Genomic DNA, 26,263 nt, shown 5'->3' on the forward strand with positions numbered 1-26,263 from the left:
CCCCTCCACACCGTGAAAGGAAAACACATGCCAAAAGTATTTTGAGTCAATGAAAAGGTAAAAAAAAAAAAAAAAAAAACTCCAAAACAATAAGTAATCGCTGCTTTTAACCGCTGTGGGCATGCGTGCACAAGCACACTGCGCATTGGTAGCAGATTTTGCAATGTGGGATATTTTGGCACAATGCACAAGTATGTTCAAATTTGTCAGCAGTTTCGTCATGGCTGTCACCAAAATAGTAAATGAGCATCGCGTGAAGCATCAATGAAAATGGAGCCCATAGGGTAGGTAGTGTTTGTAGAATTCCTACCTGTTCTTCTGCTGGTGGGTCCAAATCGCTGTCTAAAATACTGACAGGTTTACCTCTGAAAAATGTGTGTCCACTTTTGGCAAAAACTGTGCTTGCTTTTCATCATTTTCCCCCTTTCGTTTCGCTTTCCCGGTTGACTTTTGATGTTTGAGTTACCTGTTCTAATGACCTCGTTCCCCCTACTCTAGTGGCTGTTAACGTTTTAACCCAGAATACATCTGATAACAATTATACATTTGCACCTTGTAAATTGAAATATGAAAGTAAAATGATTATAAGCAAAATGAATGAATAGAATTGTTTACTTTAACGACATCGGTCTGTCAAGTTAAACAGTATACACAGTGAAATACTGTGATCCCTCGGTAATTTGCGCCTTCAGTCCATCGTGGATTTTTTTTTTTTCAATTAAAAAATACATTATTTTGTAGAGCTGTTCCGATCCAATCACAGTCTCTCACTCTCCCTCCTGCTGCTGTTCTTGGTCAGGCAGTGTTGAGGAGTTGCTTGTTGGAGTTCACGATGATTGACAGGCATTAAGGTTTGATCTTGCCAGAGAAGCTTGGAAGCCGAAACAAGGGGAGGTACCATCAACCGCGAAAAACGAGGAATCAATGTACTGTGGTACCTCTACATATGAATTTAATTCATTCCGGGACCTGGTTTGTATGTCGAAAGGGTCGTCCGCCGAGCGGGATTTTCCCATAGGAAAACATTATAATTTGATTAATTCGTTCCACAGTCCAAAAACCTACACCATATCCTTAACAAATACTGCAGGTATAATTAAGTCTCTGTGATGCAAGCATACTCAAGGCCTATAAGTTATTCTTCAGTGTCTCGGGGAATAAAGCTGTTATTTAAGACAACTCATCCGACAGATTTTGGAAGAAAACTGGCCAGGGAAGGTGTGGTGCTGAAATCATGCTTTATTAAAACAAAAACAAAAAACACTCAAGGAGGACCAAGAAAAGAAAAATCTCCCACAACGGACGGCGTCACCGCGGCCAGTCGACACGCGATTCAACGCCGACCAAAAGTTACAAACACACAAACACTAATGAGCCGTCCTCCGAGAGACGGCGCCGCTCCCGCCCCCGGATTTTCATCGGACTAGGCCCCGGGGACTGTCCCGCGTCGGCCGGCCGGGAGCGGCGCTCCTAAGTCAAAGGGGAGAGCGCAGGCCACTCGCGCTCTCCGCCGGTCATCGAATAATTGGTCGGTCCCAGCGCAAGCGAGACCCTCGCCGGCACCGCTCACGCGAGGGTGACGCGAGCGGCGCTCGGGGTCTCGCCGTCGTGGGAAACTGTTATAGCGACATGAGTCAAAAACCACCGGTTTCTTTTGGCCGGTGAGTATACTTCGGCGGGGAGACGCTCCACCCGCCGAGGCCATCTTAGACGTCAACGTAGTGTTGAGGCGCATGGTTTTGGTTTCCGCGCTAGCTTGGCGGGGTATTCGTTCCGCGTGGGACTTTCTCCCGCTAAAGCGCATTTGCTTTCACTTCATATTCTTGTTATAAATAACAATGCATACATTCGGCATAACCGTCAAATCCGGCTATATACATTATGTACATGTCACTGCAAAAGTGTCATCGCGTTCCAAAAAAATCCGAGACGCTAGTTTGGCAATCGATCAATGAACGTCAAGTTTGGTACAAAAAAAGGTTCCTATTTACAAGAAGCTAAATTAGTGTCAATTCTTGTTGCCTATTTACTAAACGCTGAACAAGGATGGGACTGCATGGGGGAAGGAAGGGTAATGTACCTACACGTGTTTTTTCTCTCTCTCTCACTCTCTCTCTCTCTTTCCCTACATCTACCGGAAGTGAATGTTGACAGTCACCGAGGCGGAGTCCGACTCATTGGAAAGTGGGAGTGCGCACACTTTGCCGGAGCTCTCGTTCACCGGCACGGCTCTGTGAGACGGAAGAGGTTTCTACGCGCACGACTTGGCTCCTCGTCTCGGTGGAGCCTACGCGCACGATTTGGCTCCTCGTCTCGGTGGAGCTAAAAGCAGCGGAGCGCGTCGACGTAGCCGTCGCCTGGACGGAAGAGGTGGAGAATGCTTCGGCTTTTTCTTCCAGACGAATCATGTTCTGCGTCGCTTCTTCCGCGCCGACTGCTAGAATGCAAAGAACACGTTTGTTTGACTCTTTTGAAGATGTTGACATTTTTGTAACTACTTACCGATGACATTGAGGGCAGAAGTGGACGAACAACGTCCCAGCTGGTTTTTGGCCTCGACGGTGTATTTCCCGCTGTGCGCCGGCGTCGCTCCACGTATCTCCAATGAGTACGCGCCGTCGGCGCGGCTCATCGTCACGCCGGACGTGGCCGACAGCTGCGTGAGACAAAAGCCACGTGAAGAACACTGAGGTGACCGTCACGGTTCGAGCGGAGACGTAGGCAAATACTCACGGGTGAGTTGTCTTTGAACCACTGCACGTCCGGGAAAGGTTCTCCGGCAATCTCGCAGGTGAATTTCACATTCTGCCCCTCTTCCACATTTTGGGATCGGGGTTGTACCAGGAACTGAGGTGGCGCTCCACTTTCCATCTGCTCCGAGTCCACAGAGTGCAGTGACGTCTTTCCCGGAGTCGGTGACGTCGCTCCTATCGATGCTTTAATTTGACTGGCGGAAGGAGGCGGGGATTTGGCACTGGGGGACTTTGGGGACATGGGCGACTTGACTCTCAGAGGGGACTTGATACCCTCCGGTGATTTGATCCGCTGTGGAGTTTTGACAGGTTCTGGCGACTTGATGCGCTGTGGTGTTTTGACAGGTTCTGGCGACTTGATGCGCTGTGGTGTTTTGACAGGTTCTGGCGACTTGATGCGCTGTGGTGTTTTGACAGGTTCTGGCGACTTGATGCGCTGTGGTGTTTTGACAGGTTCTGGCGACTTGATGCGCTGTGGTGTTTTGACAGGTGCTGGCGACTTGATGCGCTGTGGTGTTTTGACAGGTTCTGGCGACTCGATCGACTCGGGGGACTTGATCCGCTGCGGGATTTTGACAGGTTCGGGGGACTGGATCGGCCACGCGGTTTCCACAGGCTCTGGGGACTCGGGAGAGGCGACTCTCGGGGAGACCGTGGCCGTTTGCCCGGACTCGAATTTTCGAACGGTCAGAGTAAAATTGGCTTCCTGTCTGCCGGCTACATTTTCCGCAATTACAGTGTAGTTTCCTTCGTCTGACACCAGCGCAGAAGAAATCTCAAAGGAGGAGCCGTACTGCGTGGAGACAATGTGGTGACGGCTGGAGGAGCCCAGCGCCACTCCCTCTCGAAGCCATGCTACAGAAGGAGCTGGGTCACCTTCCACATCGCAGCTGAATCTGGCGAGATCTCCCTCCTTAACGCTCAGAGACTGCGGTTTGTTCAGGATCCGAGCGGGGCGCGCCTCTTCCCTAAGCCCCCAGGTTTGAGTCGCCGATTCCTTGACGGCCGTCGACGAGATGTGGTACACCTCGGTTTGGGTCACGTCCGCCGGACGGCAGGATGGCGGCTCCTCGTCCCCGCGGGCGTGAAAGAAGGCCGCGTATTTTTCCGCGACGTCTAAAGTGGCAGAGTCCGAAATCTCCCCTTTGATGTTCCCGCAGACCACGGTGTAGGTTCCCGCGTCTTCGATCGTGCAGTCGTTGATCTGGAGCGTAAGAAGTCCACCGACGTTGCTCGTGCGGTGTTTGGCACTCGGCACAATGTCTTTGCCGTTATGACACCACCTGACCCTGGGCTCCGGTTTGGCTTGGACGTTGAGGGTGAAGCGAGCGTCAGAACCAGAGGCCACCCGATGAGAACGCAAGCGGATGCTAATGCGCGGGGCGTGGTCCAGGCTGAAGGGAGCCTCTCGCGTTCTCTCCACAGAACGTCGCTCTGACCTGAGCGTCTGCTTTCTCTCCTCGTACCTGGAGAGAAAATCCACCGCTGGCAAAGCCGACTCCGATTTGGCCGCCTTTTGGAAGCGAGGAGCATCCGTCTCCACTTCGGGGAGCTTCTTCACAGCTTTGGGAATATATTCCGTGGCGTAAAATGTCAGATGCTCAGACCGGGCGCCCTCCGAAGTTTTTGCCACGACGACGCTAGTGTCCTTTTTCAAACTTCGAGTCTTCTCCTCCACCTCTATACGTTTGAGTTCACTCCTGTAGGAGGTGATTCTCTGAGCGGTGGCGTGAGGTCGCAGCAGCTCCTGATCTTCTCTGTCTTCGTATACTCTTTGCTTCTGTCGGGGAGGTTTGTACGTGGCTTTGTCGTGGCGCTGCCGCAGGTCCACGAAGCTCGGGCCGGCTTCGTATTTGGACGGAATTCGGTAGGAATCGTACCTCGGCGCGGCTTCTGCCTCCTCCTCGGCGCTAACTCTCATAGGCGAAAGGGGGCGCAGCGCCGATAGCTCGAAGCGGACGGGGCTGAGACTGGGCGGAGACGCCGAGTAACCCAGCTCCAGCTCTCCCTCCAGACGAAGCCTCTCCTCCTCAGTCCTCTTAATGGACAGGTATTCGTCAACCGGCAGCAGCAGTTCCTCGTCCGACAGGTCGCCCAGCGACCTTCTTCTGATCCGGCGGTATAAGTCTGTCTCTGGGGAAGGCGTGCGGCGCCTGGACGGCCTCACCGTCTCCAAATCGTCCTGAGTTGTGGACGGGATTCGCCACTTTGGCTTGTAGTGGTCTTTGATCCTGACGGGAACCTGGTAAAAGTGCTCCCACCTGGAGAGACGAATACGTTTCATCCTCTTGTGTTTGATTTTCTCCAGAGGCTCTGGGAACTCGTACTGGTCCCTGAGTTTCTTGTACCACTTCATGTCGGAGAGCGGCCGGAAGTGTTTGATCTCAACATCCTCCTCCAGCGCGGCCGGGTCAGAGGGCCGCGGCGTGGGCACGTCGTAGGGCATGCGCAGTCGCTTCTCATCAGCCCGTTTCTTCCTCTCCTCTTTTTCTCTCTGTATTTCGGCCTCCGTCTTTTGGCTCTTTTTGGTGGTCACTGCGGGTTTAAACATGGTCGCCGCTTCTCTGACCGCCTGCACTGCCGCCGGCGGTAGTGGGAGAACGACGGTGTCCGTCAAAATTTGATGCAACCTCACTTTTTTATCCAGCTCTTCCTTTTGCGACATGGCTCCGTCCTCTTTTTCGCCGCTGTCACGATCTCTCTTGACACGCGTGACGCGTTCCACTCTGAGCGTCGCCTGGCAACTAGCGGATCCTGCCGAATTGGTGGCGGTCACTCTGTATAGGCCCGAGTCTTCGGGCAGAGTGTCTCTCACGTGTAGGATGAAATAATCCAAGCCTTCGTGGACGAGTTCGATAGACGGTCCGAAGGCCACGGGCGCGCCGTCCTTTTCCCACTTGAGCGAGGGGCGCCCAGAAACTCGGATCTCGAAGCGAACGTCCTGGCCTTCCTTGCACTCCACGTTGGCGAGAAGACGTTTGAACATGGGCCTGAGGGTGAGGTCTGCCGGTTTGGGTCGAGGAACCACCGTGAGGCGGGCCTTGCAGCTGTCGTCGCCGTACCTGTTCCGGGCCGTGACGCTGTATTCGGCGTCGTCGTCGTCGTCCACACCGTGAACGATGAGCTGGTACAGGCCTTTGTCACTGAGGAAGGTATACTTTTTGTCATCCTCTCCCAGAATCAGCTTTTGCCCGGATTTGTGCCACGTCACCCGGGGCTCGGGGTGAACGGTGACGGTCACGCCAAAGCGAACGTCTTCGCCCGCATACGCCGTATGGTTAACTAGCGGTAGAGTGAACTCCGGCGGCTTCTGAAGCATTCTGGCAGCGTCGATTCGCCGCTTCGTTCTCTTGACCGCGCGAGTTGTGAAGAAGTGACGGTACGACCTGACGCCGTTGACAAACAACTCGCCGTAGACGCTGTCTTCGCCGTACTCGTTGACCACCTTGCACCTGTACGTGCCGTCGTCAGCTCTGGTCACTCCGGCAATGGCGAGGGTGGCCGTGCCGTCCTCGTAATGGATGGCGTACTTGTCGCTAGCTTCCAGCTGCCTGACGCCGCAGTACCAGGTGACTTCGGTGGCGCTGTCGTAGTTGTCGATATTGCAAACGAACTTGACGTCGTCGCCCTCCCCCGCCACCGAATGTCCCACCTGACCGCCGACCGGTCCGTGCTCAAACGGGGCGATCTTGACCTTCGCCACGAGCACGCCGCGCTGGGACCTCACGGAGCCACCGCTGGCTACGCGAGCGGCGGAAACCACCGTGTTCCATTCCTTCTTGACCATGGTCTGGTAGTATCTCTTGTGTCTGCCGCTCGGGATGTTTCTCCCGCTCAAGTTTTCCGCAGGGGCGGACAGCCACGGGTGCGCCAGAGCCTCGGCGGCAGTCATGCGATGTTTGCGCTCTTTTGTCATCAATCGATCCGTGAAGTCCAACGCTTCCACGCTGACTTGTTGGAAGGACTCGTCATCGTAGCCGTAAGCCGCGTTTGAAATGTTGTCAATCGTCTGCTGGTGGGTTTCGGCGGCAAACGGATTGAGCCCGCAGAGGAGCACGTAAGCGAGGACGCCGACCGACCACATGTCGGTCACGGTGCTCACCGTGTCGCACCGGTGGATCTCGGGGGCGGCGTACTCGGCTGTGGTGTACTGGATCTTGATTTGGTCTCCGGGTGTCAGGTGCCTGGACTGGCCCAACTCAATGATTTTGACACTCGAGCCGGTCCTGGTCGCGTACACGACGTTTTCGGGTCGGATATCAAAATGTCCGTAGCTCTGAGCGTGCAGGAATTGGAGAGCCGAGCAAATCTGCCGAACATAATTGGCAATTTCTCGTTCGTTCAGCTCAAAGTCTGTTGCGTTGAGGCGCTCGAAGATGTCCACGCCCGAGACGAAGTCGTAGATCATCACCAGCTCCTCGGGGCTCTCGAAGGACTCGTGGAGAAGGAGGAAGTTGGTGTGTTTGGCCAGGTTGAGCGTGGCGATTTCCTTCTTGACGACGGCCTGATCGGCACCTCTGACTTTGACGAATTTGGCCATGTAGGTCTTCTCGGTGCTGATGTTCACGCAACGGTGGACAATGCCAAAATGACCTCTTCCCAGTTCTTCTGCAATTGCAAATTTGGCATGCAGATTTTTTGCATCAGTGTGCGGCGCTTTGCTTTTGGGAACCCGTCCCGTGTCGTCGACCTCCCTGTCGTATAGCAGCACTCTGGATTTGTCCTCTTTGGTCATGACAGGTCCGCTGGTCTCAGACGGAGCGCTCTGTCCGAATTTGTTCTCAGCGATGACTCTAAACTGGTAGCCGGTTCCTCCGAAAAGACCTACGACCGTGTAGCGGGTGTCGCGAGATTGAGCGACGCGCTCCCACCGCTCAGATGTGGTGGGGCACTTCTCGATGACGTAGCTGATGACTTTGCTGCCGCCGTCGTTCGCGGGAGCGACCCAGTTAAGGGCGACTGAGTCTCTGGAGACGTCACTGGCTTTGATGCCCCGCGGAGGATCGGGCACGTCCGCCACGTCCAGCTCAACCGTCTGCTGATCAATACCGAATCGGTTTTTGGCGCAGACGATGTAGAATCCTGCATCCTTTTTCTCCACGCCGTTGGGGAAAACCAGGGAAGTGAAGGATCGTGTAACGATGACTTGGTAGTGACCGTTGCTGTCGATGAGGTCTTGTCCCTTCTGCCACGTGATGACGGGATCTGGCTTGCCGCCAAAGGGTATCTTAATGTTGACCATTTCTCCACGCAGGGCAGGAATGGCTTCTTTGTCCTTCAGGTTCTTGGGAAGGTTGATCTTGGCAGGAACTGGTCACAGACAAAAACACGTAGTCAATGTGAAGAAAATTGTTGTTAAGAGGCAGATGCAGTGCATTTAGAAATATAGATTTGTGATACGTGCTTACCTTCGACATCCAGAGAAACCGTAGCACATATGGACCCGCCTTGGTTAGTGGCCCTGATCTGGTACACTGTAGAGTCTTCCTCATCAGCCTCGGCGACAACCAATTGGTGGTAACCTCCCTTGAATTCCTGAATTTTGATTTTTTTTCCATCCGAATGGATCTCCTTCCCTCGTCGGAACCATTTGATCACCGGTTTGGGTTGTCCCGTAATCTTGCAGACCAGGGTCGCGTTGCACTTGTACTTGACGCTCATGTTCCTCAGCTCCTCCTTAAAAGCGGGCGCTCGAACATCGACGGCTGCGGCGGGAACGATACTCCTACTGTCCTCGCTGTAGTCACTTTGTCCTCCGAGGTTCTCGCACTTCACCCGGAACATGTATTCCGAACCCTCTGACAAATGTTTGACGGAGAAGACCGTCTGTTTGATCTCATCTGTGGTCACGGGCGTCCATTCGCCCCATTCCTGCTTATCCTTCTTTTTCTTCATCTCAAGGCAATAGCTCTTGATTTTGGAGCCGCCGTCGCTGAGCGGAGGGTTCCAGGAAAGCACGCAGGAATCCTTGGTGATTCCAGAAACAACGATGGCCTGAGGCTGTGATGGTTTCTCTGTGGAACCCCCCCACCCAAAAGAACAACAACATTTTGTCAGTAAAGCAGGTGACACTCTGATGGTGCTATTTTGCCAACCACAAACACACCCAAATGGCTTTTGATGACGATGGCCGAGGTGAGTTCCAGGGGCTCGCTGTTTCCGTAGCGATTCTGGGCGTAGACACGGAAGAAATACCCGGAGCTGTCGGTAAGGTTGGGCACCCGACAAGACGATCCGTTAACGGACGACGACACTAGTTCCCATTGGCTTCCTTCTTTGTCTTCGCGCTTCTCCACAATGTAGTTGGTAATCATGCAGCCGCCATCGTCCTTGGGGGGCTTCCAGCCGATGATCACGGAGTTCTTCAGGAGGGCCTCCAGAACAATGGGACCCTGAGGCACGTCAGGCTTGTCTGCAAAACAAACGGCGATGGTTGTAAAAGGCACGCCTAGTAACTCACAGAGGTGCAACGACGACGTACCGTAGATTTCGACATTGAAGGCGGTGTCGGCCCGGCCGAAGTGGTTGTGTAGTCGAATCCTGTATTTTCCTCCGTGGACTCTGCGCTGCACATTCTTGATAATGAGGTGGGTATAATGCTCGGTGGTCTCGATAGTAATGTCCTCAGAGTTCTCCAGGGTCTTTGCTTCTTGGAGCCACATAATCTTGGGCACGGGGCGGCCAACGTAGACAGCGTGGATGCGCAGCGTGGTTCCCAGGCCGGCGTAATAGGTGCTCTTCAGCGGGTATTCAGCGCTGAAGGCCGGAGCGGCTTCCAGTACCAGGGTTCCCGTGCTTTCTGCTTCTCCAGCATCGTTGCTGGCTTTACAGGTGTACGCTCCCTCGTCCTCTTGTCGATCGGTCATGATGGAAAGAGAGTGGTTGCGGCCGTCGGAGCTCATCTCATATTTGCGCGATTCTGCAATCTCCTTGCCCGCGTGGTACCACTTGATCTCGGGAACGGGCCTGCCGATAATCTGGCACTTCATGACTGCGGGCTGCCCCAGCTTTTCGGTGACTTCGTCCATTTCCTTTCTCAGACTCGGTTTTGTTTCCGCTGTGTCGGCGAAGCGAGATATGTTAACGGGCGGCTAAAGACGGACGGCACCGTCTCGACCACGGGGATACGCACCACTCAGTTTGGTCTTGACGCAAGCAGCGGTCCGACGCGGTCTGCTCATTCCGGTCTCGTTTTCGGCGAATACTCTGAACTCGTATTCGGTGGATTCGGCCAGAGCGCGCATGGTGAACTCCTGTTCTTTCAGCCTCTGCTTGTTGCATTTCTGCCAGCTACTTTCAGTGGACTTCCTACATTCCACCCAGTATCCCAGGACCTCTTTTCCACCGTCACACTCTGGAGCTTGCCAGCCAATGCTTATCAAGTTGTTAGTCACTTGCGTTGTATGAATTTCACCCGGCTGGCTCGGCTTATCTGCAAGGCACCGTTGAGAAATGTGAGGTCTGAGGTCTCGAAATATTCTTTATACGTTTTGGAGGGCGGGTCTTTGTTTTATGGTTAATCGTTCAAATCGATACTTTGATTCAGACTCACCAAACGGATCTTTGCACGTGACGGCGTCCGAGACGGGTCCGGCTTCACTCTCACCGATATCGTTGACGGCAACGACGCGGAAATGATAGTCCGAGTCTGCTGTGAGTCCAGACAGTGTAAACATGGTGGAGAGAATCCTGGCGGAGTGACGGGACCATTGCTCGGAAGACACCTCCTTGTACTCCACGTAGTAACCCGTGATAGAAGAACCTCCATCGTCCTTTGGTCTGGACCAGGCCAGTGCCACGGTGTTCTTGGTAGCATCCATGATCTCGGGCGGTGCGCCGGAAGGTTCCGGCGGGCCTGTTTCGCACAGGATATATTAACAGCTCATCAGAGATGAGTCACTTCTAGTATGGGATGGTGGATGTATGTGTGTGTGTGCCAGGAGGGTGCGGGGTGAATAGACTACTTACAAAGCAAAGTCTTGGGCACCAGGGGCTCCTCCGACTTGAGAGAGGGACCGATGCCAAAAGTGTTCTCGGCAGTAACCTTAAAGTGGTATTCTGTTCCTTCCTTTAGGCCTTTGACAACTAAGTGAGTATCAGTCACCCTGCCGTCCACGGTGTACCAGGCGTTTCTGGTCACCTCTCTTCTTTCAACTATGTAACCCAGTATCTCGGCACCGCCGTCATCGGCGGGCGCCTTCCAGGACAATTTCACCGAGTTTGCCTGGATTTCCTCAAAGGCCAACGGTCCCACCGGAGCGCTAGGGCGACCTATGACATTGACCTTGATTTGGGCCTTCTTCTTGCCAACTTTATTCTCCAGAAGGAGCTCGTAAAGACCGGAGTCATTCCTCTCGGCTCCTTTGATCACCAGTTCGCTGGTGTCCTCAGTGTGAGCAATCATAGCCCTGCTCGACACCACCTCGGTGTCCTTGGACCACGAGCATTTAGGGTGAGGTTTTCCCCTGACGGGGACGGAGAGCCGGACCACTCCACCGTAGCGGACCACGTACACGTCTTTGTATTTCAACTCCAGTTCATAATCGGGAGATTCTGTCGGAGCCAAGCCAAAAAGAATACGTTTACTTTTAACAAGCTTCCCTTAAAACGACGTGTTCCGACGGCGCTTTGCTCGCTCGCTCACCCGACATCTCTGTGACAGCCACGGTTCCGGGAACTTCCGCTGCCTCGCCGCAACCGCCGGCATTACAGGCCAGTACTCGGAATTTGAACTGGTCTCCTTGCGGCATGTTGGTCAACGTGTATTCGCAAATCAGAGATGGCGTGGTATTGCATTTGAGCCACGCAACGGTGCCCGCCTTCTGCATCTCAATCAGGTAGCCATCTACTTTTGCGTCGCCCTCATCGTCGGGCGGACTCCAAGCCAATGATACGGACGACTTGGTGGTTTCTGTAATACGAGGATTCTGCGGGCAACCGGGTGGATCTGGCCAGGAAAGAAATATATTCAGCTTTTACGCCGCGCACCATATTTTGCCACCATGGAAATACCTTTACCCTACTTGCACCTGTGCCGACAGTCAATTTCCTGATCTATTTATTCAATTACACAGGAAGGTTTTTGCGGTCGCTCACCAATGGGATCCGATGCCACAGCTGGTTTGGAAGGCAAACTCGGTTTGCTGATTCCACGGGCGTTGATAGCCAAGATTCTGTGTTCGTACTCCAGGCCTTCAATTAGCTCTGTCGAGCGATATCTGGTCATGGTGACGGGATTCTTGTTGGCACGCACCCATCTGTCAGACCTGACTTCTTTGCGCTCAATGATGTAACCGGAAACCTCCAGTCCACCGTCCTCATCCGGCGGGTTCCACGCGACGGTCATGCCGTCACGTGAAACATCAAAGACAGTGGGTCGTCCGGGAGAGCCAGACACATCTGTGAAAGATGGAAAGCGCGTTGGATTCTGTCCACGATTCATAACGGATAAGTTGACAGACCGGGGCGCGTATAAGTGTTACGGAAGTACGCACGCGAAATATTAAATCGGGAGCCAGATTTCACTTTTCCGGCTATTTGCGTACCAAGAAATGTTTTGGCCAGCATGATTGCTATCATGTATTATTTTGAATAAACTGATCCTTGTGTAACTGCAACATTTGTATTGTTTGTTTTGGTCATTTGTGGATCAGTAGACAGGTACAGGGGTTTGTCCGTTAGCCTGACGGTCAGCGGTTTAATCCTGGCTCCGCCCGCCCGCCCGTCCGCCGTACTAAATTGCTCCCAGCGGTGCTGCCTATCAGTATATGAATGTGCGCAAGAATGGACGACCGTGAGCCTGTCAAGTCCCAAAACGGGCAGCGTTTATGGCAATAAAGAAGAAGACCTTACTTTTCAAGCTCCTGCAGGTGACAATCTCAGACTGCAAGAATTCTCCCACGCCGTAGCGATTGATGGCGGCCGCGCGGAAGACGTACTCGTCTCCTTCAATCAGGTTCTCAAATTTGAAGGTTGGACGGCTGACGGAGTCGCAAACGGGCACCCAGCCCGGTCGGTGGGCGTCTCGTTGCTCCACAACGTAACCGCTGACGGGAGCCCCGCCGTCCCTGAGAGGGGGATCCCAGCTACACGTGACCACGGTGGCGTCGATCTCATCGAATCGGATCGGTCCTTTAGGCTCGTCCGGTTTAGCTAGAAGATGATAGGTCATTGGTCCTTCAGAGCAAGTCTTTTCTGTACTTTGTCTTGCACGTTTGACAAATGAAAGGTTTCCTTACAGAGAACGACAACTTTGATGACCTCTGTGGTGACACCGACGGCGTTCTTAACCTCCAGGGCGTAGTCGCCAGTGTCGTTGATGGTTGCGTCAGACACGGTGAGTTTGGAAAACTTGCCACTGCTCTGGATCTTGACACGCTCTGTGATTTTGATCCTATTGTCTTCAAAGAACCAGAAGCAAGACGGGGGAGGCCTGCCGACAATCGGCAGCTCCAGCTCCAGGGTCTTGCCGGCCAGAACGTGAATAGTTTTCTGGGGGAGACTGCTGAAATCCACTGCGGGCATCACTGGCCAAAATAAATGAAAGGGTTACAAATGGCCAAACAAAGGCTAAAAAAAAAAAAAGAAAATGTTTCACGGCAAGACACCCCACCTCTTTGTTCCTGCACAGTCACAGGCGTAACTAGCTCCTTAGCTTCACTGGCACCTCGGCTGTTAACGGCTTTGATTCGGAACAAATATTGTTCTTTCTCGTTCAGCTTTTGGACGGTGTGTTCAAAGTCGGTCAGCTTGAGCGAGGCCACCTTCATCCATTTGTCAGTGCCGAACTTGCAGGCCTCCACCACGTAAGCGGTCACTCTGCTGCCTCCGTCGTGCTCGGGCTTCTCCCAGGCCAAGGAAACGCTACTTTTGGTGATGTCCGTCACCTCCAGTTTGTGCGGCGGGTGAGGAACCTCACAAACCAGGACCACATCCGGTGTCTCTCGAGGCTCGCCGATGCCATAAATGTTTTCCGGGAGGACTCGGAAGTAGTACAGCATGCCCTCCAACAGGCCATCCATCCTAAAGGAGGTCTTGCCGCACTTGGAAGTCACCGTTTTGTAGGCTCTCATGGAGGCCTCGCGCCTTTCGATAATGTAATTATTGACTGGAGCGCCGCCATCCACGCTCGGCGCATCCCAAGAGATGGTGGCGGATTCCTTAGTCAGTTCCTTGATCTTGATTGGTCCCGTTGGTCCCGGTGTGTCTGGAAGGATTCAAAGTTTGCTATTCAGTTTCCTAAATAGTCCAAATCTTGACCTAGGGATAGGAACTTACCGTAGACTTTGACCACAACAAAGACTTCCTGTTTCCCAGCAGAGTTCTCAGCAACCAGTGTGTATTTTCCAGCATCATATCGGTGGACCTTATCAATGATAAGCGTGGTCGACTTGCGAGTGACCTCGATGAAGCCCCGGTTGTTCAGATCCACACCAGGCTTACTCCAAGTGATCGTCGGAGCGGGGCGCCCGCTAATATTGACAGATAGGCGCAGAGAGCCACCGGCACGCAGGCAAATGGTCTTCTTCAAGTCGTCGGGCAGCTCAAAGTCAGGTGTTTCTATCGGACGAAGGTAATGCCAAATGAGTTTGTTGAGCTACTTGACAGTCATTGGTACGCAAATGGTGTAACTGGAAAGTTTGCGGGTCATTTTCTCTGGCTATTACAGAATGGGCGACATACCAATCCTCTCCACTGGCTCGGTCTCAGGACAGTGCTCGCTGAAGTCTCCGGTACCGTTGATGTTGATGCCGGCCACTCTGAAACGATACTTCTTGCCTGAGCAAAGTCCCGTCACCGTGTGTTCCGAGGTACGCAACGTTTTCTCGTGGGCTCTGGTCCACTCCTCCATTCCGGCTTCCTGCATTTCCAGTAAGTAGCCCAGAACGTCGGCTCCTCCGTCCTCCACGGGACGAGACCAAGCCAAGGCGATGCTGTCGGCGTGGGTGTCGGTGATGCGAGGCACGGATGGGGGAGAGGGGGTGCCTGTGATAAGAGAACAGAAAGCTTAAAAGAATAGAATAGAACAGAACAGAACAGAACAGAAGAGCCCTTTATTGTCATTATACAGTTGCATAATGAAATTGTGGAGCATCCCCCTTTTCAGTGCAGGACAAGTCAAAATTTCTAAAGTGGCTCGCAAGAATAAAAGTATAAAATTGTCGTCAGCAGTTGAGAATGTTAGGATACCTATTTGGCGTGTCCAGTAAATCTGCCTACTATTCTTTGGCAGGGTACTCACATGTTGGCACTCTGCAGACAACGTAGAGAGAAACCTCGCCAGGTTCACTCTCTCCAGCCTTGTTTATGGCCGTCACCCTGAACTGGTAGATGTTCCCTTCGGTCAGACCGGACACTTTCAGCGTCGTGTCCAAGTGCGCTCCGCTTCTGTTCACCTTCACCCAGCGGGCACTCTTTTTCTCCCGCCTCTCAACCAGGTAGTGGATCAATGGGCTGCCGCCGTCGCTCTCGGGCTTCAGCCACTCAATGGTCGCGAAGTCCTTTCCGGACACCAGAATCTCAGGTGCTCCAGGTGGACTTGGTACAGCTAAAGAAAAACCCATTTGTTCAAGGTTAGAGGCTGAGTTTATAATCTGTCGAAATGCTGGGAGGCACCTCGATGGCTTATTGAAATTTGGATTTCGAGCTGCACAGTCACGGAGAACGCTGGACACTACTACTTTTCAATGCTAGAAATGTTTTGCCGTACGGGGGAGTTTAAAGTAGTCCCTTTGTCGTTGTTCATATTGTGAGGCTCATTGAACAGCTGGACAGAAAAGCTGTGCATGGTTGACTGACAGAGAGAAGAGAGATGGATAATCAGGTTATACGGGTAGTCTCCGGGTTATGAATGAGTTCCGTTCCTACGCTGGCGACGGAACCCAAATTTCCGCGCAAGTCTGAATGAACATTTAAGTACCCCTACAAAATAACTATCCAAAAAGTCCAAAACTGTTGTGTTTTGTTTAATGATGGAGGGTACACTGCCCTCTGGTCTGGTTGGACTGTCGCCTTGTATTATTGAGAAGTAGACTCAGACGTCTGGTATGGATAAAGGATAGCTGCGCTCTGGTTTGGCCCACATAGGTTGTTTCAGCAAATATATGTTTGTGTATGCATTTGTTATTAGGTTTACAGCTACAGTTTATGGAGTTACATGTGAGCAGTTTGCTATGAGAGTTGCAAATACAGTAGCAAGACTCTTTAGCTGCCCAGATAGTCACTCTGGACAATGTAAGTGTAGCCTCCAGCACCACAGTTAAAAACCTAGGAGTTTTATTTGACCCTGACTTATCGTTTAAAGCACACATTAAACAAACCTGTAGAACGGCTTTCTTTCACCTGCGCAACATCGCCAAAATTAGAAATATTTTATCTAAAAGCGATACAGAAAAATTCATTCACGCGTTCGTTACATCGAGATTGGATTACTGTAACTCCCTACTTGCAGCTTGTCCTAAAAGTTCTCTAAAAGGTCTTCAGCTAGTCCAAAACGCAGCAGCAAGACTTTTAACAGGAACCAATAGAAGAGAGCCCATCACCCCTGTGCTCCAGGCACTTCACTGGCTTCCAGTCGAGTTTAGAATTAAATTTAAAATACTCCTTCTTACATTTAAGACCATTAATGGGTTGGGGCCATCTTATCTCACCGATGCTCTGGTTCCATACCGCCCCAACAGAACACTCCGATCTCAGAATGCAGGTCTACTGGTAGTTCCCAGGGTTTATAAAAGTACTGTCGGAGCTAGAGCCTTTAGCCACCAAGCTCCTGTTTTGTGGAATCAGCTTCCAGCTAGTATTAAAGAAGCCGAGACAGTCTGCACATTTAAGATTAGATTAAAAATGTTCCTATTCGACAAAGCATATGGTTAGGCTAGTTGAAGTCGGAGTAGACTCACAGTTTAGTCTAAGCTGCACTAGAAGCTATAATGCTGGGGGAAGTACAGCCGCTGAGTTCTATCTCCTTTTCTTACTCTACCTACCACTTGTCTTACTTTATTTCTATTTTCCAATGTTAATATCTAGTTGTCTAGTCTCTTCATCACTAGTCACCCGGTGTCCCCTTTCCTCCCTCCCCTCTGGGGAGGGGCTATTTTTCAGCTGCAGCCTCCTGACTGTCCAGACCCCTGGCTGGATAGACGTCCTTGCTGCTACCCCCGTCTCATCTGGCTAGATGGACCCCTTCTTGCTCCTTTACTCCACTGCATTTTTACGGACTGTAATTTCACCTACTAATTCCCATTAGCAGTTCTGGGGTTCCTGTCTATCCGTCCTGGGAGTGGATCTCTCCTGACTGTGGTACTCCCCGAGGTTTCTCATTTTTCTCCCAATTGACTCTGGAGTTTTTGGAGTTTTTCCTTGCCGGCATGGAGGGTCTTAAGGATAGGGGATACCCAGGACTTGAACTGTATCTATTCATCCTTGTTGCTTCATTTCTAATTGTGTATCATATTGCCTCTGTAAAGTCCTTTGAGACACCTATTGTGATTGAGGGCTATACAAATAAAATTGAATTGAATTGAATAGCATTCGTAGCATTTAAGGTTGCAGACTTTCATGCGGCAAATTAGGCTAATTTAATCTACTAAATTCACATATTGATCAGATTAGATGGACGTTTGAACACCAATTGTGTGTTTTTTTTGTTAGAATGTGTGTCCTTTTAAACATAAGTATACATACTGTATGTGTCTTACAGCTTAACAAATTGTCAAAAGTGAAGGAAGTAAAAAACTTCAAAAAGCACAATTGCCTTGTTTGCTGTCTGTAAAGCTGACTTCACGTTTAGTGAGGACAGAACACGTCATATAACTAAAGGTAAAAAAAAAAAAAAAATTTTAAGATACTGTGAGGTAGAATAAGGTACTGCTTATGCGACTAAAAAAACAAAACAAAACAAAAAACACTCCGGCGTCGTAAAGTCGAAATCACGAAAGTCGAGTACGTCGTAACCCGGGGACTACCTGTACATGCTATACCACTACAAGTAGCGTGAAAAAAGTCATTGCGTTAGTAACGAGCAACATCTAAACGTAAGAGATGCACCAAAAAACCAACAGGAGAGTATTAAAGGCTACAGGAAATAACGGGGTAGCACGGGGCGGGGTCATCAGTGGGCAGTGCTACTTATGTGTGGTAGAGAACTCGTATTGTGTCTTATCGCCTCTAAAAATGGGTGCGTTAATACCAACTGCGTTCTTGTCGCTAGTGCCAGCGCAAGCAACGACATCCTAATACGTGTCTAACGAAATGTGTTGAAGAATGTACCCAGTCTTTCATGCACGTCAGTCATCCGGTGAAGGGAAAAGAAGAGTATGTCATGGACAAAGCTCGGACGGAGGCACTCACTGAAAGTGTTTCTAGCGACCACAGGCTCTGAGATAAGGGGGACTCCAGCGCCATACTTGTTGATGCCACGGACCCTGAACAAGTATTCTGTGTTCTTGAAGAGGCCAGTGATGTTGCAGGTCAGCTCCTTGCACTCAGCGTTCATGAAGACCCAGTTGAGTCTGTTGGTGTCTCTCCTCTCCACGAGGTAGTGAGAGACCTCATCGCCACCGTCTTCCAGAGGAGGCTTCCAGCTGAGCTTGCACGACTCCTCAGTAAGCTTGCTGATCTGGACGCTGCCTTCGCATACTCCTGGAGTGTCTAGAAACATTGTGTCGTGAGTCACGTCCTTGTACAGAGAAGGAATTTCATAAGAAGTGGAAAGCGCTCCCGCTTACCTAGTACTTTGACATTGACCTCAGCTGTTTTGGTCCCGCTCACGTTCTTCACAGTGAGAATATACTTTCCGGTATCATCTCTGTCACAGAACTTGATGACAGCCATTGCACGGTTGGGCGTGTATTGCAAGTGGTACTTCTCGCATAAGTCCAGTTCCCTGTTGCCCTTGGACCAGGAAGCTTTGGGCTCAGGCCTGCCACCCACCGTCGCGTCCAGAACCAGATCTGATCCCGCTCTCACCAAAACAACTTCAGACAATAGCTTGCCATCCAGCTGAGCCTTTGGCGGTTCTGTCAAGATATCAAAACCCATTGGCACAAGTTACATCTGCATGTAAGGTATGTACATAGGACGGCGTTTTGGCGATAGGCGTCTGCTCTCATACCACAAAGGAATAGCTTACCATAGTCGGTCTTGCACTGCACCGATCCCGTGGACTCGGACGGGGTGCTGAAGACCTGGTTGGAGTTCTTGGCGATGACTCTGAATTCGTACGGTTCTCCTTCTCCCAGGGCGGTAACAGTGTAGAAAGTGTCGGTCACATTCGTGTAGTTACACTTCAGCCAGCGGCCCTCGCCGGTCAAGGTGTATGGCTTCCGTTCGATAACATAGCCTACAATTGGACTGCCGCCATCATTCAGAGGAGCCAACCATTTGAGCGAGACCGTCGTCCTCGTCACTTTTGTCACCTCTGGCTTACTCGGCGGATCTAGAAACATAGGCGTTAGCTCGCATTAGCGATGGGTCTGGAGGTGGTCAATGTTATGTGTGAGCAACACTCACCAACGGGATTTTGGGTGACCGCTCCTTTGGAGGCTTCGCTGGCTTTGCTCAGACCAGCGCTGTTCATGGCATAAACTCGGAACTGGTACTCCAGGCCTTCGACGAGGTCTTCCGCCTTGTAAAAGCACTCAAAGCACGGGATCTTATTCTGCCTTACCCACAGAATATTGTTTTTCTCCTTCTTCTCAATCCAGTAACCGGTGACTTTGCTGCCGCCATCGTGATAGGGCTCTTCCCACTTCAATGTCATGGCATTGGCAGAAATGCTACAGATTGTCGGCCTCGTCGGGGGCCCGGGTGGCGCTACAAAAGTCAAGACGATCCATTTATTCGCAGCTTTTGGGATCAATAAAAGATGTCTCTGAGGTTCAGGACGTGTACTTACTGTAAGGGTGCTCTGCAATAATGGTCTCGGACTCAGTGGGCTTGCTTACGCCAAACCTGTTCTCAGCAGAAACCCTAAAGGTATACTGCATGTACTTGGTGAGATGACTGACGTGGAGAGATGTCCGCTTCACGCTGGAGTTGATTAGCTGCCAGGCGGTGGAGCCAGATTCTCGCTTCTCCACGATGTAGTTGGTAACGTCCGTACCGCCGTCGTCTTCCGGCGCTTCCCAGCTGACGACGCAGGATTCAGAAGTGATGTTTGAGACTTCTATAGGACCTGCTGGCGGAGCGGGTTTCCCCGTAACATTTACGTCTACGGCAAAGGTCTTGGTTCCGGCGACGTTCTCCAGAGTAAGGTAGTATTTTCCACCGTCGCCCCTCATGGCATCCTTGACCGATATGCTTGCTTTGTCTTTAGTCACTTGAATGGAAACTCTTTCAGAGTTCTTCAGCCTCATCTCCTCCAGCCTCCAGGTCACCTTGGGAGCGGGTCTCCCGCTAATGGGAACTTCGATTCTGAAGGTGCTGCCGGATCTACAGGTGATCAGTTGGTTGGTGATGTCACTCAGGTCGGCCGCCGGTTCGACACGAGGCTCTCTGACCGTCACCGGGGCCGGCGTTTCCCTGGGTCGGCTGAGGCCAGACTCATTCTTGGCTCTCACACGGACGTGATATTCGTCGCCCTTGTTGAGCTTCTCGATGACGTAGGAGAGGTTCTTGGTGTTGCCGATCACGACCCATTTATCCGTACCCCTGGCCCTGGCCTCCACGATGTAAGACTGGATACGGCTTCCGCCGTCATGCTCCGGCTTCAGCCAGCTCAGCGACAGCGAGCTGTCGGTGGTGTCTACGACGTCTAACCTCTTTGGCGGCGCCGGCTCGGCGGTGGCCACGACAGGTTCCGTTATCTCAAACGCTTCGCCAACACCGTGCTGGTTCTCTGCGGAGACCCTGAAGAAGTAAGGAACGCCCTCCAGGAGGTCCTGGATCTTCATTACGTTCTGAGTGCATTTGCCCCCAGACTGCTGCCAAGTACGACGGGTCGCCTCCCGCCTCTCGACAATATAGTGGTGGATTCGTGCTCCGCCGTCATTGAGCGGCGGCTCCCACGTGAGTGTGACCGAGCCTCTGGACACCTCTTGGAAGGCTAAAGCCTGAGGAGCTCCGGGAGTATCCAGTACTTTCACAGTAAAAGTAATGGCCTTGCTACCGCTGCTGTTCTCCATATTCACGGTGTATTTACCAGAATCATTTCTTGTGCACTTTTCCAGTTGTAGAGTACTACTTCCCTCAACACTTGTGACCTCTGACATCACTCCTAGTTCTCCTTCCTCTTTCAGCCAAGTGGCAACGGGGACAGGCTTCCCCCTGAACTGGACACTCAGTTTGACTGTGCCTCCGGCTTTGACGATATGTGTTTGCTTGAAGCTAGCATCAATATCCACCTGCGGCAGTGCTAGTCTCTCGACGGCCTGAGCCGGTTCCATAGTTACCGCGTCCTCGCCTTTTCCCACTTGATTTACAGCCGCGATGCGGAACTTGTAGTCAATCCCGCTACGTAGACCGGTCACCGTGTACCCGGTTTCTGTCACGAGCTCTTCATTGACCCTCTTCCAGTCAGCTTCCTCGCCCTCCAGCACGTCAACGATGTAGCCCAGGATATCGGAGCCCCCGTCGTCAGCGGGCCTGCTCCATTCTAGACTGATGGAAGAATTGGTGGAGTCCGATACACAGACCACAGACGGCGCACACGGGATATCCTTTGGCTCAACGGCCTTAATGGGCAAGGAGATATTGCTGGGATCGCCGATACCGGCATCGTTCACGGCCATGACCCGAAACTCGTACTCCGTATTCTCAGTGAGGTGAAGCACTTTGTGAGCACATTCTGTGATGGGTTTCTTGGAAAGCACCTTATAGAAGCGGACAGTCTTCTTCTCTCGTTTTTCCAGAACGTAGTACTGAATGGGGTTCCCTCCGTCTGATGTTGGAGGAGTCCAGGTCAAAGTGATGCTTTCCCCCGTGACCTCGGTAGCATCTGGCGTGCCCGGAGAATCGGGGGTAGCTGAGGAGGAATTGTGAACAGAATGAGCAAATTATCGTGTTCGTCTGAATCAAACGAAATGACTTACTGTATTGCAGCTGTGCAATAATAGGGCAGGATTCCAAGGGTCTACCGACACCAAACTTGTTCACGGCGGAGATTCTGAACTGGTACTCATTGATCTTCATGAGTTTTGTTGCAGAGAAGGTGCACTCGCGACAGTCATCGGACACTAATGCCCAAGAGATCTTGGATGTCTCACGCTTCTCGACAATGTAATGGGAAATTTCTGAGCAGCCGTCGTTCTCCGGCGGATTCCATGACAGACTGCACCTGCCCTCTGAGATGTTGCTAAACGTGATCGGTCCTACCGGTTCTCCGGGCGTATCTGCGTCACACAAACAAGTTACACTTCATAAGTGTCTGGCAAAGACATACTGGAGACAGAGCGAGACAAGGCCATACCTTGTACTTTAACTAGAAGATCCTCCTTTTTGCTGCCAGATCCGTTGGTGGCTTCGACAGTGTAGAGACCGCGGTGGGTGCGGTCAGCATCTCTGATGAACAGAGTGCTGTATCCAGCAACGGTGATGATATCCATCATCTTTTTGGTGATTTCCACACCGTCCCTGTACCAGACCACCTTGGGAACAGGCCGTCCAGTGATAGCCACCTTCACCCTGATGTTTTCACCCGCCGTGACCGTCAAACCCTCAAAATATTCCGGGCCAAACTCGATGTGAGGGGCAGCTGGTTTTTGGAGGAAGGACAGGCCGTGACAACAAGAGGCTCATTTCCCATCTTAACACGGGTTGTTAGCATGACTTACCATTCTCGCTTCTGACCACAATCAAGCCTGACGAGTTGGACGGGGGGCTGACCACACCCATGGAATTTCTGGCAATGATCCTGAACTCGTAGCGCTCGTTCATCGTCAGGCCGGTCACAGTGTGCTGGCAGTCGTGGACGTCGGTCAAGTTAGCCTTGAACCAACGACCCTCTCCCTGTCGTTTCTCAATGTTGTAGGAGGTGACCTTGCTACCCCCGTCGCGTTTGGGCGCCTCCCATTTGAGCGTGATGGAGTCACCGGTCACGTCAGTGTAGTCCGGCTGGCCGGGAGGATCTGACCGACACAAACAGAGCTTTAAATTTGTCTGGCAAAAGAGCTTTCGGGACAGTCGGTTGTCCAATAAATTGCGTCGCGAGATAGCGGCCGGCCGGCGAAGGGACTCTGAGTTCAAACTCACCGACGGGACTGACTGCCATAACGGGCTTGCTGGCTTCACTCGTCCGGCCGCAGCCAGCATCGTTCTGCGCGTACACCCGGAAGGAGTACTCCAGGCCTTCGATGAGATCCGGAACCCTGTAATCGCTTTCCTTGATGAGCGCCACGTTCACCTTCTGCCACATGATGCTGTTCTTTTCCCTTTTCTCCACGTGGAAGCCCTGGATAGGAGTGCCGCCATCATACGTGGGCTTCTCCCACTGGATGGTCATGCCATCGTTGGTGACGTTATATACGAAGGGCTTGCCAGGCGGGCCCGGGGGCCTGAATTGGTGCTTGGCAATGACCAGCTGAGAGAGCAAAGGTTCACTGGCACCGTATCTGTTTTCGGCGCACACTCTAAACTGATATTGGGCCCCCTTGATCAGGTTGGGAACTTTGAATTGCGTTTCCTCCACACTGGAACAAGCCATCTTCCAGTCAGCCTGAGAGGTGTCCCGCTTCTCCACAGTATAGCAAGCGATGTCTCCGCCGCCGTCATCGTTGGGCTCATCCCAGGAGATCAGGATGCTTTCTGCTCTTACTTCGTCGAGGCGTATGGGCCCGATGGGCTTGGACGGTGGACCCAGAGTCATGACGTGGATGTGGAAGGACTTCCTGTTGATTTTGTTGTCAAGAGTCAGGGTGTATTTACCCTCGTTTTCTTTCTTCACATTCTTTATCATTAGTGTGGCCTTGCTGTCGGTCTTCTTGAAGCGGACTCGATCGCTCTCCTTCAGGGGAAGGTTGTCCTTCAGCCACGACACCGATGGTTTTGGTTTGCCTCTGTACGGCAGCTCTATGTGGACGTTGTGACCTAAGCGTACGCAGATCCTTCCGTCCGGGTACTCTGCCAGGCTCGCTTCGGGCGTGATGACATAGTCGATTACCTTGATCGGCCCCATCTTCACAAAGTCACCCTGACCCTTCTCGTTTCGAGCGGCGACTCTGAAGAACACGTCAGAGTGCTCCTTGAGTTTCTTGACCTCAAACTGGCAGTGTCGACTAGTTCCTCCTAGCGTCCATTCCTCACCGGCGGCTTTCTTTTCAACAACGTAGTCGGAGATGATGCTACCGCCGTCGTAATCGGGCTTTAGCCACTGCAGCGTGACTGAGGTCTTTGAAGAGTCCTTCATCGAAACTTGTCTGACAGGTCCGGGGGTCTCCGTAGCCTTCACCGGCTCCAGAGTTTCGCACGGTTCGCCGACACCGTTCTCGTTCTCTGCCAGAACGCGGAAGAAGTAGGACGTCTTTTCGGAGAGGTCTTCGATGGTGTAGCTCGTATCGGTGCATTTGCTGTTCACTGCAGAGTAGGAACGCTTCGAAGAGTCCCTCTTTTCAACAATGTAGTTGGTGATTTCGGCGCCTCCGTCCAGTTGGGGGCTTTCCCAGCAAAGGGTGACTTTTCCACGGGTCACGTCTTTCAGTGTCAGGTTCCTGCACTGAGATGGCGAGTCCTGGACCTTCACGGACAAAGTCAGTGTCTTGGGCTCTCCCACGCCGTTCTCGATCTTGACAGTATATTTGCCAGTGTCCAGCTTGGTCACTTCGCGCAAGACGAGGACCGTGGTCGTGTCCGAGTGGTGGAACTCATAAGAGGGATCATCGTCGATGCGTGTGTCTCCTTTGCTCCAGGAAGCAGAGGGGGATGGTCGACCCTTCAGGGGAACGGAGAGCTCCACGTCCTTGCCGGCCTTCACAATGTAGTGAGTCCTCGTGGCCACGTCTGAGTCAATCTGGGCTTCCTCTGTGGAAAAGATGTTACTGCCTTTTTTTTCCGTTTTCATTTCAAAGGAGGACAATAACTAACCATCAAGTCACCTACCCAGGATATCTTTAGCCTGGACAGGCTCACTCATCTGCAGCGGTTCACCGCGGCCTGCACAGTTAACAGCAGAAACTCGGAAGAAGTAGTTCACGTCCGGCTTCAAGTCATGTACGGTGTATTCGGTCATCTTGACCTCTCCTTTTGATGTGACCGTTGCCCAGTCTTCCACTCCTTCGATGAGTTTCTCCACCATGTAACTCGTCACTTCGCTACCTCCGTCCCATTCCGGCTTGGACCATCCCAATGTGATGGAGGTCTTTGTGGAATCCATCACCCTCAGCTTGCAAGGCTCGTCCGGGGATTCTGTAAATCAAACAAATTCATCAGCACAGGCGCTCCCAGACTGTCATTTCTAAAGCTGCGAGCGCTCACCGATTGGATCGGCGGCCTTGTAAAAGTCAGATTCTTCTGAGTAGGGTCCTTCTCCGGCCCTATTTATGGCACAGACACGATACTGGTACTGGTTTCCTTCGGTGAGGTGGTAGACGGTCTTTTTGTTGTCAGGAATGGGATCTTTGTAAACACGGATCCAGCGCAAACTCTTCTTGTCACGCCTCTCCAGGTAGTAGCCGGTCACTGCGCTACCACCGTCTACACCTGGGCTTTCCCATTCGACCACCATGGTCGTCTTTGTGATGATGTTCACTTCAGGAGTATGCGGCTGCCCCGGGGTTACTGACGGAGACGCGCAAAGAAGAAGAGTTAGATAGTTGCTGAAAGGTTCACGTCAGAATAGCTTGCGCTCCAAAGCTTACCAAAAGCGTTCTTTGCGACGACGGGCTCTGACTCCAGCGGCGCTCCCACGCCGTACTTGTTAACGGCCATGACGCGGAACACGTATTCGTTTCCTCGCACCAGTTTGCCCACCGAGATGTATGTCTGCTCGTGCTTCTCCGAGACTGTCGACCAGACCACTTTGCTGGTTTCTCGCCTCTCCACGATGTAATGTGTCACCTCGGAACCTCCCAGGTCAGCCTCACATACGGGCTCCCAGCGGAAGGTGATTCTCTCTGCCGTGATGAGGTTGAAAGTAATGCTTCCGGCTGGGGGTCCGGGTTTGTCTGAGAAAAGTCAAGTGGACCGGGGGTTAACAAGAATCGAGAGTTTAAAAGAAAAACTAGGTTCAAATACCAAGGATCTCGACGGCGATGGTGGCGCTAGCAGAGCCCAACGCGTTTTTGATCTTGATCTCGTAGGAGCCGGTGTGTTGGCGCGTGGCGTCCTTGATCAGGATGGCCGATGAGTCTGTCGTGCTTTCCACGCACAAGGAAGAAGAAGCTACGAGCTCCTTTCCGTTCTTCAGCCACTCAATGCCGGGCTGAGGTTTGGCAACGATTCCTACTCGGATTTTAACTGAAGTACCGGCTTTGTAGCGAACCACGTCCAAGTACTCCGGAGGCAGGTCGATAGCTGGAGCACCTGTGCGACAACATCTCGATCATCGTCCCCATCGCGCCGACCGATAAGCGGGATGGAAA

The 26,263-nt window shown here is 52.1% G+C and overlaps 1 protein-coding gene across 1 annotated transcript in view; it reads right to left on the bottom strand.

Annotated features, from left to right (window-relative positions):
* Nucleotides 1–1,221: 1,221 nt before the first annotated feature.
* Nucleotides 1,222–26,263, bottom strand: part of ttn.1 (titin, tandem duplicate 1) — a 155,628-nt gene continuing 130,586 nt past the window's right edge. Inside the window, exons 175-204 of the mRNA XM_057851593.1 lie at nucleotides 25,917–26,204; nucleotides 25,541–25,846; nucleotides 25,158–25,460; nucleotides 24,783–25,088; nucleotides 22,941–24,704; nucleotides 22,523–22,816; nucleotides 22,159–22,443; nucleotides 21,782–22,081; nucleotides 19,648–21,714; nucleotides 19,263–19,565; nucleotides 18,883–19,188; nucleotides 18,479–18,769; nucleotides 18,102–18,401; nucleotides 14,995–15,300; nucleotides 14,436–14,738; nucleotides 14,031–14,312; nucleotides 13,366–13,959; nucleotides 12,992–13,279; nucleotides 12,606–12,905; nucleotides 11,850–12,152; nucleotides 11,398–11,700; nucleotides 10,722–11,306; nucleotides 10,306–10,608; nucleotides 9,886–10,185; nucleotides 9,235–9,810; nucleotides 8,860–9,165; nucleotides 8,162–8,767; nucleotides 2,734–8,063; nucleotides 2,503–2,656; nucleotides 1,222–2,437 (exon numbers count right to left, since the gene is read on the bottom strand). Of these exons, the coding sequence (XP_057707576.1) occupies nucleotides 2,175–2,437; nucleotides 2,503–2,656; nucleotides 2,734–8,063; nucleotides 8,162–8,767; nucleotides 8,860–9,165; nucleotides 9,235–9,810; nucleotides 9,886–10,185; nucleotides 10,306–10,608; nucleotides 10,722–11,306; nucleotides 11,398–11,700; nucleotides 11,850–12,152; nucleotides 12,606–12,905; nucleotides 12,992–13,279; nucleotides 13,366–13,959; nucleotides 14,031–14,312; nucleotides 14,436–14,738; nucleotides 14,995–15,300; nucleotides 18,102–18,401; nucleotides 18,479–18,769; nucleotides 18,883–19,188; nucleotides 19,263–19,565; nucleotides 19,648–21,714; nucleotides 21,782–22,081; nucleotides 22,159–22,443; nucleotides 22,523–22,816; nucleotides 22,941–24,704; nucleotides 24,783–25,088; nucleotides 25,158–25,460; nucleotides 25,541–25,846; nucleotides 25,917–26,204 (18,215 nt within the window). The 3' untranslated portion in view covers nucleotides 1,222–2,174. The remainder of the gene's footprint in view (nucleotides 2,438–2,502; nucleotides 2,657–2,733; nucleotides 8,064–8,161; nucleotides 8,768–8,859; nucleotides 9,166–9,234; nucleotides 9,811–9,885; nucleotides 10,186–10,305; nucleotides 10,609–10,721; nucleotides 11,307–11,397; nucleotides 11,701–11,849; nucleotides 12,153–12,605; nucleotides 12,906–12,991; nucleotides 13,280–13,365; nucleotides 13,960–14,030; nucleotides 14,313–14,435; nucleotides 14,739–14,994; nucleotides 15,301–18,101; nucleotides 18,402–18,478; nucleotides 18,770–18,882; nucleotides 19,189–19,262; nucleotides 19,566–19,647; nucleotides 21,715–21,781; nucleotides 22,082–22,158; nucleotides 22,444–22,522; nucleotides 22,817–22,940; nucleotides 24,705–24,782; nucleotides 25,089–25,157; nucleotides 25,461–25,540; nucleotides 25,847–25,916; nucleotides 26,205–26,263) is intronic.

The sequence above is a fragment of the Corythoichthys intestinalis genome, chromosome 12, assembly GCF_030265065.1.
Source record: "Corythoichthys intestinalis isolate RoL2023-P3 chromosome 12, ASM3026506v1, whole genome shotgun sequence".
NCBI lineage: Eukaryota > Metazoa > Chordata > Actinopteri > Syngnathiformes > Syngnathidae > Corythoichthys > Corythoichthys intestinalis.